The following is a 19612-nucleotide window of genomic DNA, read 5'->3' on the forward strand; positions in this document are numbered from 1 at the left end:
GGGTGGAAGTTACTCATAAGATGGTTGAAGGTGCGTATAAGAAGTATTACTGATTTAATTTGAGATAAAGATTGTTCTATCTCACAGAATCATCGTGATTGCTGTCATGGAAGTTGCACAGTAATTTACAGTTTAATCATGAGACCTCCTTGCCTAATTACAGTTTAATAAATAACATCTCAGTCTTTCTTATCTCAAATAAAATGCACATGCTAAACGTTCTCACGTTATTGCAAAAATGATCACAGTTAAGAAGCAAATATTGTCCTAGTTACACCTAATTCTGTACATTTGGGTCTACTTGAGTGAGTTATTGTAGAAGATATAAAAACTTGTGCCATCAACACTGTAGTCTGGCTTCAGTAGCTCAGCATATGTCCCCTGTCCACTCTGCTCATTCAGGCCTGTGCCAGTGGCTTATCACAGTGCACTCAGCCAAAGTGACCCTGTGAGCAGCCTAAATAGCCACTACAGCATGATGCCATGTGCTCATTACAACTCTCCAAATAGCATTTCTGAGTGACAGAAGTATGACTTCGCTCTTCTGCTGCACACAGAGAAGCTTCATTAAGTGTCACTCTTGCCTCGCACAAACAGGGGCTCAAGACAGTACCAGGGGTCTAGGTCATCACAAAATCCTTGAAGCTTCACTAAATCCGAACACCCAACTCTACACTCTATCGCTGTCCTTCCCTGGGTATTAATATCCATCGCGGCACAACACTCGGTCCACCAGTCTCGCTGCACGATAAAACACCGAGGAAGAATGGTGCAAAGGTAAAAATAAAAGTGCCTCAGTTTTTCAGTCATTACAATTTCTATTTTGAGAAGTGAAACAAAAGACAGCATATAGTTGTTGCAGTGATATAACTCATCACTTAGTTATACATAGAAATAACAAATTAAAAGAACAAATTGCATACACTATCAAATACATTTTTAGTGATTGATTAATTTTGCACCAAAGGTTTAAAAAAAAAAAAAAAAAAAAAAAGCACATGTAACTGTGGATGTCAGGATGGACGAGTTAAACACATCATGATCAGGAGCTTTTAATTTTGAGTGTTTATTGAGTATTCACTGTAGCTATTGAACAAACATCTGTAAACAACACCCGTATTGCTATGTCCCTTCATATTAGTGCTCTGATTTATTGTGTGTTTATCATATATTACAGTCAAACTCTTACAGCGCACACAGTCTGATCTGGCATCTGTCACTTTACAAATGGCAATCCCTCTGCCCCCCCCCCCCCCCTCTTTTCTGTTTTGCTGCAATTAGCATCTTGTTGGCAAATGCTTGTCACTTCTTCTGGTGCTCCACTGAGTGGGTGTTCAACCTGCAAAATGCAGTTCACGACTAACAAAATATACAAAATACAGTTCACGCCTAACACTGGAGAGCTGGATTTTGATGTGAAGCCGGAATAACCCCCATCGACCTAGTAACTACAATTACTTTTTGTTTTTCTTTGGTCATGTATTGTTTTCGTGCAATTGTTTCATCTCTTCAAAAAAAAAACAAACAAAAAAAAAACAAGCACATGAACTAGAAGTTAAAACAGTGTTGTGTTTTCCAGTGAGAATTGGCAGCAAATTTCTTCTGGTCTTGTCTTCAAAGCTTATTCTCCCACTGCTCCTATTCAGGTAGCAGTAGCTGCCTAACCATAACTGAATTGCAAACTGCTCAAACAGTTTTAGTTTAGAACATGTAAGAGGATAACAAAAGCGTAACAACATTGTTTTTTTTTGCTGCCTTTTGCAGTTATGTTGCTTATCCCAGCTGTCATAGGGCGAGAGGCAGGGTATACCCTGTACAGGTCACCAGTCTGTGTTAGCAGGGCTAACACAGAGACCATTCTCACTCACATTCACACCTATGGACAATTAAGAATCACCAGTTAACCAAACTGCATGTCTTTCGACTGTGGGAGGAAACCGTTAAAAACCCACGCAAACACAGAAAGGCCCTGCCAAGGTGGAATCGAACCCAGGACCTTCTTGCTGTGAGGCAACAGTGCTAACCACCATTCCACCGTGCCACTCTATTTCCCTATATATAGCTCATATATCTTCTTTTTGTGATTCTTATTGGTCCCATCTGATAGCTCTGTTTGACAGAATAAAAGATTGCCTTTGCAAGAGACTAAGCAGTTTCAGATGTGATTGCTCATACTGCAGTCAGGATGGATGTTGACACAGAAAGAAAATGAAGAATGGGGATGGGTTCCTATTAAGCTCTGAGTTAAAATCCCTCGTGCCTGCAGTGCAGTCAGATAGCAGAGTGGTTTAGCTGAGGTATTTCAAAAGGCCTGATTACATCTAAGATGACGCTAAGCGCAGCTAGCGTGTTAGGGAGCATAAAATTTTTTTTTCATAACAGTATGTTGTCAGTGTCTTGCAATTGAGACCATCAACAAGGCAAAATGTGACCCTTTTTTTTTTTTTTTTTAAGTTGCAGCACATAACTACTTAAGGACTCTTTTCTAGAACTGAAAGTGCTTTATGGCAGTGTGTTTTAGGGAGGAAAATAATTGTAAAAAGTGCGGGGGGGTGGGCGGGGTGGAAGCTTGAACTCTTCTTGCTCAAAGACTGTTTTAGACAAAGCAGCTGGCACTGACCATAACCACTGGCATTTGTTAATAATTAAATAGATAAAATGCTGAAAAAAGACAGCCGCAGCACTGCAGTTAAATCTATTATTAGATTCAGTTTACTCTCATAATGTGAACAAGCCCACCCACCACTTTAATCACACTCTTGATCTTGTTCTGACATATGGAACAGGAACTGAAGACTTAACTTTTTAAAAACCCTTTTCTGTCTGATCATTTCTTAACAACATTTACATTAATGGATTGCACAGCAGTGGAGAATACATTTTATTACAGTAGAAATCTTTCTGAAAGTGCTTTAACTAAGTTTAAGGATCTAATTTCTTCATTATTATCCTCTTCAGTGCCATTTGCCAACACAGTGCAGAGCAGCTACCTAAACTCTGCTCCCAGTGAGGTCGATTATCTTGTCAGTAGTTTTCCATCCTCACTGTGTACATTTTGGATATTGTGGGTCCTCTGAAAAAGAAAGCTTCAAATCAGAAGTGCCTGACTCTGTGGTATTACTCACAAATGTGCAGCTTAACACAGATAACCCATGAGCTGGAGAGGAAATGGCGTCTCACTAATTTAGTAATCTTCGTTTTGCCTGGAAAAAAGAGTTTGTTGCTCTATAACAAAGCCCTCCATAAAGCTAGGACATCTTATTATTCATCACTAATGGAAGAAAATAAGGTTTCTTTTCAGCACTGTAGCCAGGCTGATAAAGAGTCAGAGCTCTGTTGAGCCGAGTATTCCTTTCACTTTAACTAGTAGTGACTTCATGAATTTCTTTACAAATAAAATTTTAACCATTAGAGAAAAAAATATTCATAACCATCTTATGTTCAGCTACTTACTGCAGATATTTATTTAGACTTTTTCCAATTGATCTTTCTGTTCTCTTTATTATTGTAGGGTCTTTACCTTACAATACAAAGCACCTTGAGGCAACTGTTTGCTGCAATTTAGCCCTATATAAATAAAATTGAATTGAATTAATAATGTGGCATGCCACTGTTTTTGTTTTTTAATTCTAGAACTTTTAACATTGGTTTATTAACACAAGCAAAACTTTTTCAGTGTAGGAAACAATTATTGAGGCTGTTACTTGTATGTCAATGGAAAGGGCTTTGAGGTCACAGTATTGTAGTTTGAGTTGAATCTGTGAGTTTACAAATTCAGTTTTGCCTTGTTGTAAATATGAGATCCCATAAAATATGTTGCATAAACAAACATTTTATTCAAGTAGCATTATGCTGACAAATCAGAAGTGGTACTGCACCAGGCTACACATAGGGTTTGAAGGAGTAACTAATTTCTTTACAGAGCAAATAAACAGATGGTCTTATTATTTAAGAAATGTGTGGAAGGTCAACAGAGAGCTTTAAATCTTTTCCTAATTTGTCCTTAAATAATTAAAGTGGTGCTGTTCTACACAGTCAGTGTCAAAGTGTGTAAATAAAAATCCTGTCATCCGCCATCACTTATACTTTTCTGTATTGTGGCAGCAGTGTTGCTGTGTAAAGGACATTTTTTTTCCTCTGCTTCATATTTGAATAATGAATTAGTTGCTTTGCTGTCCCAGCTTTGTTGACTATTCATGAATCTGTAGACACAGATTCTCCCCTGAGCATTGTATTTGGACTTGAATCACATCCCTGTGGGCATGTTGGATTCAGTGTCACTTCCAACCCCCACTCCCACCCTGGCAGTGAATGGCACATTCCACTTGTTTGGATATTCCTGCTGTATTAAACTTTGTCATTGTTGGCAGGTACCACTCGGCAGCCCAGAGAGGGGGAAGTTCCAGGAGTGGACTACAATTTCATCAGTGTGGGGGAGTTCCGTGAACTGGAAGAAAGTGGACTGCTGCTGGAGAGTGGCACCTATGATGGTACGTTCTCAAACTCAACACAATGCACACAAGATTTTGGAGAGACTCGGTGTAGATAGTGTACTTTTAAGGGGTAAACAAAAAAGAAAATGGCATTTACAGAAAATTTACACCTTAAATTACCTTAAATTACGTTCCCCATATCACATCATGTTTTTGGTATTTATTAAATGATGGAATTTGTTTTTTCAGTTTTTTTTTCAGGTTATTAATTGTAGTGAATACCAGCTGTTCAGTAGGTTTTTATCAAACAAAAAATTACCATAATATTATAGGGATAGTTTATCTAAAGCCTCAGTCACACAGGTCTAGAGACTGATCGGTGACTATCTGGCAACCACTGGTAACGAAGGAAAAATATGTGACCAGTTGGAAAGTGTTTGTTAGAGGTTGTTAGCGGTTGCTGTGAAATTGATTGCTAAAGCCATTCATGCAGGCCTAGGGACTGGTCAGTGACTCCAAGGCAACCACCAGCAGCTGGTTCGCGAGGGGTTGCTGGCAGTTAATACTGTGAAATTGGTGACTAAGGCCTAAGATGGATTTAACAGTAGTGTGACCTTTGAATTGGTGCTGAAACCACATATCCGCTACCATAAAACCCTATATATGTTCTGTTCTCCAGTCACACCATAAACAAACCACAGCTTTTCATTTGGGCTCAATCTGCTCAGACTTAACTCGGGCTTAGTCGACAGCCTTTTCAGTGGCCTAAACTAACTGAACCAAACAAACACACCAGAATTTGTGTAAACGCAATAGATGAGATAGAATAGAAAGAAACTTTAAAAGTTCATAAGCTAAAAATAGCTACTATCCAAAGACGAAATGTGAGCAGAGAAAACAGAGTATAGTTCGTTGTCCCTGTCCATTCCAAGCACCAGGTTGCTGGTTATTCTCTTGTGAATTTGCTGAGCTGTGCACCATGAGGTCATCACGTGAAATCAGCTCATTGCCCATGTCATTAAAATGTCATCCTAAATATGAAAGAACTGGAGATAATCTATCCCTAGATGACTTTACCCCAGCCACTTACACATGATGTCGAAAATGTGTTGTCTATGTAAAAGCTCTTTCATCTGCTCTCTGTCCCTGAGAGACTGGCCCTCCAACCCTGAGTGCATGAGCCAGTCATCAGGATAAATAATGGATCTCCTCTGCCCTTTTCTGCCTAATGTAACACTACCGTGTCTGTTTTGAATGGACCAGAACCAGAAATCCTCAGAAAGTTAATTATTAATGCCAAGCCTTTTGCTAGATAGACTTTCACACAGACCTGCAGATAGACTTTAAAGCAGGAAATGACAGTGAACTATTTTACCACATAGTGCCTGCCCTTGGTTAATTAGTCATCTGCTTCAGATTGATTACTAGTGGCTCCAGGCTGTATGTTGTAGATGGTAAAATTAACTTTAAGAGCCCATTCACGCAGCATGCACATTTTTCAACATGTACAGCATGCACATTATCTGATAATGCATGTCTTCAGAGATCCTGTGAAGCCCGTAGCACATTTGCCTTATTCTTAGTGTTATTTGTTGCTATTAAATCACATAGAGACTTTGCGTTATTGAATTACGGTCATAGTATCCACATTGTGGAGGACTTATGTTGTTTTTTTTGTGTTTTTATTGTTGATATCCTGTCTTGCTGTGAAAACTGTTTCGTTCTTGCAGGACAAGCTCTGTAGTAAATTGAGCTGAACTTTGAATGTCAAAGGTTGAGGGAAAACCACACTCCATCCCAACCTACTTTTTCAATGCAGTCAATCATCATTTATCACTCCCTCTCCCTCTCATGACATGCCTAGTGCTTTTTGTGGACATTATATTCACTCTCTACCCTAATAATACCATATATGTGGCTCTTTAAATGGAAACATTGACCTGGACAGCAGTGTTCACCTCTGTGACTAATCTCCCAGACCTGTGAATAACAGTAGCACGTTGTAGCCATGCTTAATCTGTAACCAAGACAGAAGCTCACTCCTGCTGCTCTGCTGGAGTCAGTATTTGGAGGAAGAAAAAAAAAGCATTTCACAGACTGGTTTTCAACTCACTAAACAATAATGGGAAGTTATATGAAAAGGCCATTAATATGAAAATACTTAACTAAGCATAAAAGAGGAAAATTGTGTTTGTGTGTGAGATCACTCCATTACATTTTCAACAGTCTTGCTGTCTGCATTCCAGCATAGCATTAGCATAACGGTTGACTCAGCTGCTGGGGAATTGAACGGAGAAACTTGGACTACCCCAAAAACATTATTTTGTATTTGTTTTACACAGTGCTGAAAGTGTCAAAGTGTAACACTTGTGCTGGAACTCAGATTGATTTAGATGTCTGCATGTATGTGAATTAGGGCATATCCGACTTTCTACCTCTCACTGTGCAAGGTACAGAAAAGCCAGTAATATGAATCATTCATGACAGAGGCTGCAAGCGGAAATGGACCAGCAAAAGTCAATAAAACACTAGGTCTGGTACAGCTGATTTAATTGGATTTCATCTGAAAATTCCAGCATTGTTTTCATTTTAATATCTTATTATTTCCTATGTTTTGCGCAACATTCATTTAATTTGAATTCCTGATGCCACAAGATCCTATTATGCTGTAATTATTAGTTTCAGTGGACTACTTAAATCTGTGGCTTATATGGAGCTGGATACGCTCACATCCTTATCCGTGATTGCATTTAACAAGACTGCCATGGGAAACATAACCTTGATTACCCGTTAGAAGGTATAATCATAGGTCAGTGCAAAAATGGCTTGCCTGGTGCAGCGCAAATATAAAATAGTACATAATGACATACTGAGGATGAAGACAGAATGAGGAAAAAAAGAACAGGACATGATTTACAGACAAGGCAGCACTAGGGTCTTTATAGCTGACAGTTGCAGTCTGAAGTTGCAGGCCCACCAGGGGATGGTTTGACAGGGGCGGAAAATGATGAAATCCCTTTGCTTCTACGATACTAAATTCATCCCCCATGACAATCATAGACTTTACTGGAGAAGAAATGACCATTTACTGTCCCCTTGTTTTGCTCAGCCACATTGCCTTCAACCATTTTATAATAGGATATTTTTGGTATTATAGGCTTTGTGAAGTTCTGAGACAAATCTACACAGCTGTGGATTAGATTTATAACAGGGCAACAGGCCAGAAGTCACAGACGAGGGAGAGTGTAAAGGTGCTGTACTGGCAACTGTTACATATGCCTATTCTTGGGAATTACTCTCTAAGGAGTACACGAGTGGCAGAGGACTCAAATTAATATGATTTTTGCATGTACCCAAATAATATTAATGAGAAAGAGAGAGGCAAATAAACAAAGATAGATTGAAATTGGAGCAAATAAAAGGTATAGAGGGAAAAGGTCAGGATAGGATTGACGAGCTCAATAAGAAAAATAGGAATAAAGGTGAAGATAGGAATGATGTGTCATATATTTTGTGTGTCACAACACAGACTGAGGAAATGAACATAAACTGGAAAGGAAGTTAATTTATGAGAGGCAGGTCAGTCAGTGGTAGATTGCTAAGCTGCACACCACACAAACACATGCACAGAAACACATGGGCAGCGAGCAGGAGAAAGCAGGGTTGACAAGGTTGGCTTGTGAAGTGTGGGCATCCATGCCAAGCAGGGCCTAAACCCAGTGCCAAGGCTGGAGCATAAGAGAGGCTTCACCCGCCTGAGGCACAAGCAATCAGTGATGAGGCCTGGGCAGACTGGGCACTACCCAAGAGAGTAGAAGGCCATCCTCAATGATTAATGAGGGTCTGCGACTGCGCCCGGTGGGTTCAAAGAGTCAGCGGGATAAATGCGGTAAGGGTGGAGGGGTGGCTGTGGTGAGAGCATAAATCCTTAAGAGGTTTTCCCAAACTTCCACAGTGTAAGGGATGTCTCCAATTTCCTTTTGTCTTTGAAAACATCCCCACAAAAAACATTTGCTAGCAATTCCCATTGCTAAGTGACCCGGACTTCATGAATTCCTCCTCTGTTGAGCTCACAATGAAAGTTCCTCTGAAGGATAAAGTAAGATTTAGAGGAGTTAATCCCTGCAAATATAATTCTGGTAACAGTTGTACGTGCATTTTATTCAGATGCTCACAAGTTGGGAGATGTGATACTGTGTGCTGGCAGCTGCTGACTGAAACAGATGGCATGACATCTACACACACCACACAATCTGTATACACATTCTTTCCCATCAATAAACACACAAAGACTGTGGATAGATTTCAGCTTAGGGTCTCTAGGGAACGGCAGCCTTTGTATAGGCAGCAAGTTTAAAAACTTGTTCTTTGACGTGAACCTACTTTTTTTTTTTTTTTTTTTTACTGGCAGCAAACACAACCTTGTATGTGTAGTATGACTGAATGGCTGTGTAATTCACCGACAGTGCCAACCAAGTGTTAGCTGAGAATGTTGAAATGAAAATGACTTTGCTTTGCACGACCCACCAGCCACTCACCACCCATCTAACAAGTGCTTTAATGCAACACTATGCTGAAACTGTCAGTTCTTTGAGGATGTCTCTCATTGTTTTTTTCTACTCGGTGACAAAGGGGAAGCGAGATTAAAACTGCATAAGCCTGTCGATGATGGATTGCAATATTTTGATCCACTGTCATTTTCTGGATTTGAGACAAACTTTCCCTCAAGTATCTTAAATATAGAAACTAAACTGAGATGCATATGAATCTCATCAAATGTTTGTCAGTGGGTGACTTACAGCAATTTGGAATCCCACTAGCTTTTTGTAAAAATGATAGTATAGTAATTCTTACTGTGATTCCATTCATTATTTTGCTGCTTGTTGCTACATTTTATGTTAGACCACACCACGCTGATTGGTTGAATAAGAGCCCATACCAACAGGTGTCTATTTCTGTCATGCACACGTTGTCATGGGGAGCTGTTTCTTTCTCTATCTTCTTCTGAGATTGAACAGTCCATTTATCTTAGGCAGTAATTAAGGTGGAAGATTTATGGTGACTACTCTGACATCATCGGGGTTGCCAAAAGGTGATCGGATCCTATTAAAACCAGGACTGATTTTTCCCTCCTCTTGATACGGGCGTGTTAAACATCCGTTTATCTTTTTTTCTCACTCATGATAGCGAGAAAAAAAGGGAGAATAATTCCCGAATAATTAATATGGGATTTATTGTTAGGGAAAGAATAGCAGGAATGTCCATGTTGCTATTACTTACAAAGATCGCACACTGTCAAGATTTTGGATCATTAGATTTGATGGTTTATTGGACTGTGTTAAAGATTTTAATCATAATAATAGTTACTAATGGAGTGGTAACACTCTTGCAAAAAAAAAAGGCAAAATCTGCAAATGGGCTGTCAAAAGTCCAATCATAAGAAGAACTGAACTTTTTGTGTCATCTCTTCACTGTCTGCTGCCTTACAGATAAGAACTTTTTAATCCTGAGGGAAATTCTTGAACCTTTTATATAGACATAAATTGTCCAAAAATAATCTTATATATTAAATAATGTATGATGTAATGTCACTGTTAGGAAATATTTATTGCACTTCCATCTCCTCCTCATCACCGAGCAAAGGAGGCACAAACCTTTTGAATTTTTTTTTTTAATGTATGTATTTAAAAATGTTTTTGAGACAAGCCCTACAACAATTTTTAGATATTATATATATACAGCAGTTCAGAAGAGTAAATAAAATGCGTTGGCTATAAAACGGTAAAGACGTAACAACAAAACAGAAAAATGTAATATGACTTCATGCTGTTTTACTTCAGTTGTTCTGTGCATGTCTACTTAATATTTTATTTATTATTTGTTTTTTTTCACAGATATCTTTGTTATTGATGTGCTAGAATAAAAAAAAATCCTGCCTGTTTGATCTAGCTGTTCTGTCTTGTTGAAATCTTTACTATGTAAAACAAATATAACATATACAATCATCACATTAAAAGAAAGATTAGAATATTAGCAAAATTAAAAATTGAAATAGAAGCACACATGATTAATATGTCATAATATAATTATACATAGCACTCAATAAACCAATAGAAGGAGACAGGGGATTTTACTTCGTCACAGGACAGTGACACTATACCAGGTGACATCTGAGTTGAGGAGTCGGTTCATTAGCAAGCTGTTAATGAACTGGACTCTTTGAAAAGGACAGTTTAAAAAAAGACCCACTCCAATCTTTTGAGTTCGTTTCTTGGGTGTGATGGTTTTGTATCCCTGCTGGACATACGCGGTGATTCTCAACAAAAGCTGCTTTTCATTATTGTGCCTCATTAGTACACACTAATTACAACGCACTCTATTTCAATGTGCTTCCTTATTTTGACCAATGTCGCCCACCTCTTTGCGCCGGGGTACTTACAGAAGCTACGGGAAGCTTTGTGTGAGCTTCAGGAGCTCGAGTGGAGAGAGCAAATTACCGCTTCTAATTAACCTCCCCCCAATTTTTATTCCATGATTAAGCTTTCTATTAATTACAAACCTAGTAACCAATTGGTTCTGATATTAATACCTCATAAATTAAATAAGGATTAATCCACTTACCTGACTCAGTTATTATGTATTTCTTATTATGAGATGGTTTTGTTTTTATTTAGTATATCATAATTATGGCTGATTAAAAATGTTATTTAGATGTTAAGTCTTGACAGCTTTACACTGTACAGTCATGGCAATATTGCATGCATTGCAATTGTTTTTGTTTCGCTTTTAAGATGGAAAGCAATAATTTGATGGGGTTTTGAGTAATTATTTATTTAAATGAGACATTAAAACAAAGAGAGGGTGATCGTTCCTCAGTGTGTAACTTAATTCTATTTGCACAAAAATCTCCATCAGTGAGAAAGTGCCCTTTCTCTCGCTTCCCTCCTCCCCACAGACTACTTTGTCACAGTATCTTTCCACTCCCTGATATGCCATTTAACTGTTACAAAACAATGTTCAGCTACTCAGACAAAGCATAGCACAGCACACGGCAATCCCACACAAAAGCTGGAGGACAATCGATACGTGTACCATACCTTGCAAACTATTTTTCTCAGTTCTTGTGGCCTTATTCTTTTGCACAAAGAAAGAAGGTGGTGAGTGGTAAGTGGGTCACCCCCTTTTTTTGTAGTTGAGAAAAGACAAAGACTTGCTCTGTGGAATAAGACGGTTAGCTGCCTTAGGCGGCAGCGTGACAGCAAAGGCAAGCTGATGGACTTAAAGGGGCAATCAAGTCCCTGAGAACTTACATTGGCATAAGGTTTGCCTGTGAGTGAAGTAGTAAATATGACAATGTGTCTTTTTTTTTTTTTTAAAGAAAAATCAGTGGACCTGATTGAGCATATGGTACTGCAGGTCAGTATTGATAGTGATATTGGCATCTAGCAGAAAGTGGGAAAAAAAATAAAGATTATTTCTTTTCTTTTCAGAACCTGAAATTTGAGGGTTACAACATTAAATCCTTGGCCTCATTTTTTTTCCCCCAAACCCAGTACAGCTCTGCCAGATAGAATTTGTAGGTAACAACAGCTCCCATCTGCCTTTAAAGAAATGTAATCATCTTCTGCAGGTTAGGCGATACAATCTCTTCTTGGTCTGCTGCCAACAGAATGGTTTTGTGTGTAGTTCTGTCTTCTCTTTCAGTAGTACACTATAAAGGTAAAAAAGAAACTCTTTCATACCATAGGAAACATTTCTGACTGTGTCTGTGTGCATTTTGGTAAAATCGCAGTGACTACATTTAAATAAGATTTCTTCAAAGCGAAGGCTGCCCGGCAATTTCTAAATCTCTGAGGGTTAAGGTAAGAAGCAGACTGTGGGTTAGCTGAGCGTAAGCGTTGTACATGAATAGGTCTACAGATAAGTGGTGGGGGGTTAGGGTTATATGATGAAATTAATCAGGAAAGCTTGCACATATTTAAAAAAAAAAATGTATTAAAGAATGTATTTTATTGTGTCTGTCTCCCTCTCTTCTTCCCAGGCAACTACTATGGGACCCCTAAGCCCCCTGCAGAGCCCAGCCCTGTACAGCCAGACCTGGTGGACCAGGTTCTGTTTGATGAGGAATTTGACACGGAAGTCCAAAGGAAGCGCACAACCTCGGTCAGTAAGATGGATAGAAAGGACAGCACTGCACCAGAGGAGGAAGAGGAAGAAGAGAGGCCTCCTTTGGTCAATGGACTGACTGGTGAGGAACACCACCCATTCAAATTTGTCACAGCTTTCACAAGTGTTAGTTAGTATTCTTGGCTAGCTACATTACAGCTCCCCCCTCATTATAGGCTTTCTACGAATTTAAACCCCAGCACTTTTTTTGTTTGCTTGATTTATTTATTTTTCCAGCAGTTCATTATATTGTTCTCAGAATGCAAAACAGCAGGACCTTTTCTTTTTTTCTTCCCTCCTTATCATTCTTCTCTCCAAACAAACATTTTCAGGATTAGCTGCTCTGCATGCAGGGTCAGCACTAAATCACAGCGCTGCAAAGTCAAAATTCAGCCAAAGTCTGTCTGAGATCAATAGGAGCAATCCCTCGGGTAGAAAGATAGTTTGTCCTTGTTGGATTCACATATACGAACGTCATTGAATGGCTCATGGCACAAACAGCAAATAGTGAATTGTCCTCATTTTGAAAGAAGCTACCTTAACCCACTCTTTGTGTTTATTCATACACAGCAAGAATAAATCTGAAACATTTTTAAATTGCAGTACTAGTTACCCATCTTAAACCAACCAGCTGTGCAAAGTAGCAGCTTCTGGTGTACAATGGCATTGCCCATCTTGTCAATGAAACGAGCAACTGTGACCAAAGAAGACCTCATGATTCAATACGGTGACATCTTTTTTTTTTGTGGTTGTTTGTTTTTATTTGGTGTCTAATGTGATTCTTGAAAATTACTGGCCAAATACAGGTCAAGACAAGCTTGGCTGCAACCCTACAGCTGCAACCCCAGCTGATCTCAGTGCCAGCCCACATGACCTGATGTCTCAGCAGATTCACTTCTTTTCTATCCAGCTGACAAATCTTATACAGGGTGTGCTATTTAAGTCTCTATGGCATGTCTACAGTTGCTCCACTAAAAGCTGCTTTGCAACCCACCTCAACCCCTGCTCTAACTTTTATACTTTGGCTGAAATAATCTGTCATATTTGATGTTACTGGTGACATTTCAATATGCATATGGAAAAGTGCATTTTACTGCCTAATTGGTAAAAAGATCAGTTGTTGTATGAGGGTGAATTTTTATATCTAAAAGCGAGAAATGGTCAGAGATATACAGTATCATCTCTGGATGGCAGTGTGGAGCCCAGCCAAGAGAAAATGGTAATTGTACACAAATATCACTGCTAAGTTCACAACTGGTTTGAGAGTTGTGCCATTTGAAAATACATTAATTCTTCATTCTTTTTTCATCATGTGAATGTGTGTTTGTAATGTCAGAATGCCCCCCTGAAAAAGCAGCAGGCATACTCCTGTGCCTTGAAAGCAGTTAAGTAATGATTATGCATTTTTGTGAAAGGCTTTTTTTTTTTTTACTGTCATCTTGGGGTTTTAGGAATCTTGCATGCACAAATTTGCAACAGTTCTGTTTATATTTCTTTGAAAGGGCTGAAAGCAGCTGTAACCTAGAGCAAGTGTCTCTGTAATCATTTTTTCAGACCTTATAAGTGCAGAAACATCTTCATGGTTCTGTCATGAAAAAGGGCCCCGGTTTCAGTACAAAGAGCTCTTGACTTCTTCCAGTCAACAGCTGTCACTTTTTTTTCCCTGCCATTCAATTACCCCAGCCAAACAGAGTGAGCATTCAATGCCACGATGAAGCTAGGTCACACACAGGCAGATGAAACCTGCAGATAAGAGCCTCACCCAGACAGCCACACATGCACATCAAGATTAGGCAAATACCCGCACACACAAGCAGCAGTATGATGCTAATAGAGTTGTGATGTGGTGCTCCCAGCTGGGTTGAAGCATTGGTCAGCTCTGCCCTTGCCTGGGAGGCAGTTCTCAGTATATCACTACTGACATGCAAATCCTATGGCAATTGCTGCTCTTCCGTCCTCTTTCCGTGTATTCGCTCTGTCTCTCTCGCTCTCTCTCTACCCCTTACACTCCTGTGGATGTAACAGTCCAGCTAGTGTACAGAGGAAGAGCAGCTCGAGCAGCGGCGGCAGCAGCAGCAGCAGCAGCAGCAGCAGCAGTAGTAGTAGGGAGAAATGCAAGGAGCCCAGAGGAGCTCCAATGGCGCCACATTCTCACGTCCTGTCTCCTTCTCTTTCTATCATCTCCCATACCACTACTCCCAACCCATTCCTATTTCTGTCTCCATGCCCATGTCCTTCTCCCCATGCCTGGCCACAGAGCACAAGGACAAAGCAGAGTGGAGGAAGACAGTGCCCAGCTACAACCAGTCAGCTGGGGCCATGGACTTGCGTGTATGGAACACACAGGATGAAAGTCAGGAGCCCTTGCCTAAAAACTGGGAGATGGCCTACACAGAAACCGGCATGGTCTATTTCATCGAGTAAGTAGCCTCTCTACTGCTACTTGCCTTGTCTTGTTTTTGTCCTATTACACTCCCATTTCATCAGCATTGTTCTAATCCCATTCCTTGTACTCTCAGTTTCTTGTTCGTCTTTTTTTTTTTCCTGCCGTAGTAAGTCAAATGTTTTGAGAGTTCTGACTTTTTCAGCTCGAACCAGGTGCTGAGCATGGAAGCTGTCTGTAGACTCAGCAGTGGCAGTTGAGTTGAGTCTCAAAGTTTTTCCTTTTATTTCCCCAGTGTTTGATATTGGGTTTTGTTGGCTGCTGCTAAAAGCAGCAGGCCCGCATTGTTTACCTGGCCTGTTAGTGTGGCAAACAGTCAATGCTGAGCCACTGAGAGAGCCAAGTTACGCTGCCTGCTGCTAAATCAATAGCTCATTCTGCCAGCGAGAGAAACAACAGGGTAAATGGAGCTCACCACCCCTGACCTGCTGTCTTAGTTCTACTACTTTATGATCTCTACAACTGCTCACTCTTTTATCGTTTTGTGTTGTTCCTCTCCGTCCTTCAGTCTGTGCCTTTTTTTTCTCTCTCCACGCTTTCTCTTCCTTGTGCCTTAAATGGCCCTCTGAGTCTTGTTAAAACTGTCTTAATATTTTAAAAGGTTATTTAATAAACTATTTGATCCCAAAAGATTAAATGTAGCCATAATCCTATTTTGGGAGAGCTCTGTTTGTTTGGGATGGCAGAAACCTCCCCGGGTGAAGTGGCTCCCGAGAGATCTAAGTGCTAATTGCTCAACTCTAATGGCATCTTAAATATTTGAAAAACAATTTCAACTCTGCTTACAGTCCTGTGTCTTTTTTACATTTCAGTCACAACAGCAAGACCACCACCTGGCTGGACCCCCGTCTTGCCAAGAAAGCCAAGCCACCTGAGAAATGCGAGGAAGGAGGTGAGGCAATATGAGGTAGCTCTGTGATTGTAACAATTGCACAGGCGCTTGTAGCCATCAGCCCCGTTCATATGCTACCCACACTTTCCGTAACTCCCTGCTGTATAGGACAGTGTGTGTATGAGCTGCATCCCTGCCTCTCTGAAGGGGGCGCTGGCTAACAGACGGATACTGAACAGCTGAGCGCTCCTGGTCACAGTCATGCTGGTGACACAGCACAATCCCCCAGTCTTCAGTCCGCCTGTCTTCTCCTAATGGTTTCGTGGACACATGCAGAGAGCTCATCAGTGCAGCATCTCTCAAAAGGCAATTTTCTATGGCTCCTCTTGCGTAAAGATCTCTTCTGCGCTGCGTGTGTTTGTCACACAGCAGCAGAAACTTGAGATGTTGAACACATACACACCACTGGAAATAGAGGCTGTTATTTTCCAGGGAGGCTGTGTAACAACACACAGTGTCCCCCTACCCTTCTCTCCCTTCCTCCTCCATAGCGCGTATCAAGCCTTAAACACATAGTGACAAATAAAAGAAGGCCTCCTGTTCTGTAGGTGTAGCTAAGCATGCTGTGATGGTAGCAGTCAAAACACCACACTTCATTGAGTGTGTCCAATTGTCCATGTAGTGCCTCAGCAGTATCTTAAGTGATTTGAGTCAGCCTTTTCCCTGTCTGTTTTTATTTTTTTCCCTCCAGAGTTGCCCTATGGCTGGGAGAAAATTGAGGACCCACAATTTGGCATCTACTACGTTGAGTAAGTGAACTTCTTTCTTGTTTTGTGCCCGTGTCTATTTCAAGATATATTTACACATCCTGTAACATAAAGCCATGTTACTTAATTCCAAGCGTATAAATGTTGACTCGGCGAATTTCAGGGAGACCTGTGGCGCACATGATGATAGCACATTATGCAATTGTGCAAACAGTAGTTTCCCAGTTTCACACAGTTCTGCTGGAAGCAGCCATGTGAGAAATAACAAAACTAGTGAGTTACTGCTTTGTGTGTGTATCTGAAAAAAGAGAATACAGTGACGACAACAGGCAATGAAGACTTCGGGGGCCCTTAGATGGAAACGAGGGTGAGATTCAATTCTGATCGAGAGTGTAAACAAGAGCACAATGTTGCATTTTAGTGCCATTACTGTGAACAAAGAGGAAGAGACCCACAGGCGGCGGGGGGGGGTATACGCGCCTGTTTATGCAAGAGGGTCACTGAGGGGCTCTCTCTTCAGTCTCTGTCTTTTTGTCTGGCAAATTTTATTGTGAATGAACGACCGACTGCAACAACGTGACGCAAAGTCTCATTATTTCTACAAAACGTGAGGCGTGGCAATCAAGGAGTGAGAAAGTGAGCTGGAGCGAAAGAGGAAATGAAGGAGTGGAAATGAATGAAAATGTTTATCTCTTCAGACTTAATGGCGAGGGTATCTCTGTGCATGAGTCATATGCAGCAAGAGTGCAGAGTGCTTTCTGCTGTATGCATGTGCGCACAAGCACACAACACGCACGCATACAGTCAGTGTCTCAGCATGTGGCTGATTCGCTGTGCGGCATCAATGCATTTTCTCTTCCCAAGGTGCCGTCATGACCAGGATTTACAGCCATTAAAGCTTATTATGCAGATGAGCTACCTCTCTCCATTACCATCTAACCGTGGAGGGACATTTCCCTCGGTAACAGGAAATGTTTAAGCGCACAGGTGTGACTACAAGTCATTAATTGTTTTTAGATTAAGTTTGGTGTTAAGTCCCCAAAGTATAACTGCTGATCCTGGATCTGCAAGGCTGGTTATTTTAAGAAAGGTCTGGCAAGAGATCACTTGAGTGTTTGTGAAAAAGGCAGCATTTTTATTTCCATAATTTTGCAGTTTATTAAATCTTTTTTTTTTTTTTTATTCTGGCATTATAAGGCAACGAGTAGATGTTTATCCCATCAAGACAATATGGGCCATAGCATGAAAGATTACTTTTGATTTTCTCTATCTAAATCCTCTCTGAATTCACTGGGCATGACAGTTCATTTCATTTTAATGAATAAGGTTTATATATTCTTACAAACCACTTTACAAACACCTGTGGCACTGACAGGTTTCAGTTTGTGATTTAAATACTGTATTTAGAACAGTTTACATATTCTAAGACAGGCTGTCTGCCTAGCCCATGTTATGTCATAAACAGCCCTCGTATTCAAATCGCAGGTTTGCATGACAGGCAGAGAACAGTATCAGCTCTGTGGACAGGCACTCTTCAGTGAGACCAAATGTTGAAACCCCGGCTGAAAAAAAAGCAAACGCATTAGTCGGCAGCTCAGACTGGGTGTAATCAACTGACATGAGAAACTCAGTAATGGAATGTGTGATCAACAGTATGCCGACAGAAACAACTGGCTTTCGCTCATCTAATGTTATTTTCTTCGCCTAGCCACATCAACCAGAAGACCCAGTTTGAAAATCCAGTATTGGAAGCTAAGAGAAAGATAAGCGTGGACATGCCCATTGTAGTACCGCCACCGGCAGCCTCATCCTCAGGTAACTGCACCCACAACTGAGCCTCAACCCAAACAGCAGACATGTTAAAGTGGTTCATGACAAAGGAAGACACAACAGTGTGCTGAGAAGAAATTGTCAAATTCTGTGAATTTTGTACAGAAAACTGGCTGTGTGTGTGTGTGTGTGTGTGTGTGTGTGTGTGTGTGTGTGTGTGTGTGTAGGATGAGATGTCTGGGATACTAAAGGCCAGGCTTTCTTGTTTTTCATAATAGACAGAAAGTGAGATTATTAGGTTTAAATTGCATTCTGGGATTAGAATAAGCAATAGTTGCATTTAGCTCAAAACTCAAGTCTTGTCATTTTGCTGGTATTATATGACTCAGAATGCATCAGTATATAGTGTTTCCGGGATTAATTACAGCCAGAATGCTTCTGAAAAAAGAAAAAAAAGTAATTCGCTAATTTGGGGTCACTGACACCAACGTGAATATTTCATGTGTAGTATTACGGCTTCTCTATCTAAAGCGTTTTTTATATATATACATAATGAAGAAAGGTGAAATATATACATATGAAGCAACCAGATGAGAAGACATAAGCTCATAATTTATAAAACTCATCTATCAAAGCTGTGATTTTTGGATTGAGCATGTCGCATCAAATTATATATGAAAATAAAAAAAAAGATTGGCCAGTGTTGGCAATCTTACAGGAAATTCAATCAAATAACTTTAATTAAACATATACTGTTTTTCAGAAATATGTAAAGTAAATTGTAGTGATGCTATTATCAGTAGCTCAGCCAGTTGTACTTTAACTCAGTAACTTCTGCTCTGGGCTTTTTTCCTCTCATAAGAGGCAATGGAGCCAGCAGTGTTATTAAGACATCAGCTTTATAGTTCTAGCTTACACACACACACACACACACACACACACACACACACACACACACACACACACACACACACACACACACACACACACACGGCACTGCAATAGATGTGTTATCAAACTACTTGGGCACTTTTATCATCTCCTTCATGTTGAGAAGTCTGTCTGGAAGATGTTCTAACAGTTGACAGGCTTCTGATAAACAGCCCATAGCCTCTGAAGCAATGATATTCAATTTGAATAATGGAACAGTGCTTCGCTGGGCGGCAGAATTCATTTTGACAAGTAGATATGATATAGGGCG

The 19612-nt window shown here is 40.2% G+C and overlaps 1 protein-coding gene across 3 annotated transcripts in view; it reads left to right on the forward strand.

Moving 5' to 3' along the window:
• Positions 1 to 19612, forward strand: part of magi3a (membrane associated guanylate kinase, WW and PDZ domain containing 3a) — a 104644-nt gene that overhangs the window by 66923 nt on the left and 18109 nt on the right. For all 3 annotated transcript variants that reach the window (XM_030733001.1, XM_030733003.1, XM_030733002.1), the window contains exons 3-8: positions 4371 to 4490; positions 12475 to 12681; positions 14857 to 15019; positions 15855 to 15934; positions 16626 to 16683; positions 18350 to 18456. In XM_030733001.1, the coding sequence (XP_030588861.1) occupies positions 4371 to 4490; positions 12475 to 12681; positions 14857 to 15019; positions 15855 to 15934; positions 16626 to 16683; positions 18350 to 18456 (735 nt within the window). The remainder of the gene's footprint in view (positions 1 to 4370; positions 4491 to 12474; positions 12682 to 14856; positions 15020 to 15854; positions 15935 to 16625; positions 16684 to 18349; positions 18457 to 19612) is intronic.

Source organism: Archocentrus centrarchus, chromosome 7, assembly GCF_007364275.1.
Source record: "Archocentrus centrarchus isolate MPI-CPG fArcCen1 chromosome 7, fArcCen1, whole genome shotgun sequence".
In the NCBI taxonomy this organism is placed as follows: Eukaryota; Metazoa; Chordata; class Actinopteri; order Cichliformes; family Cichlidae; genus Archocentrus; species Archocentrus centrarchus.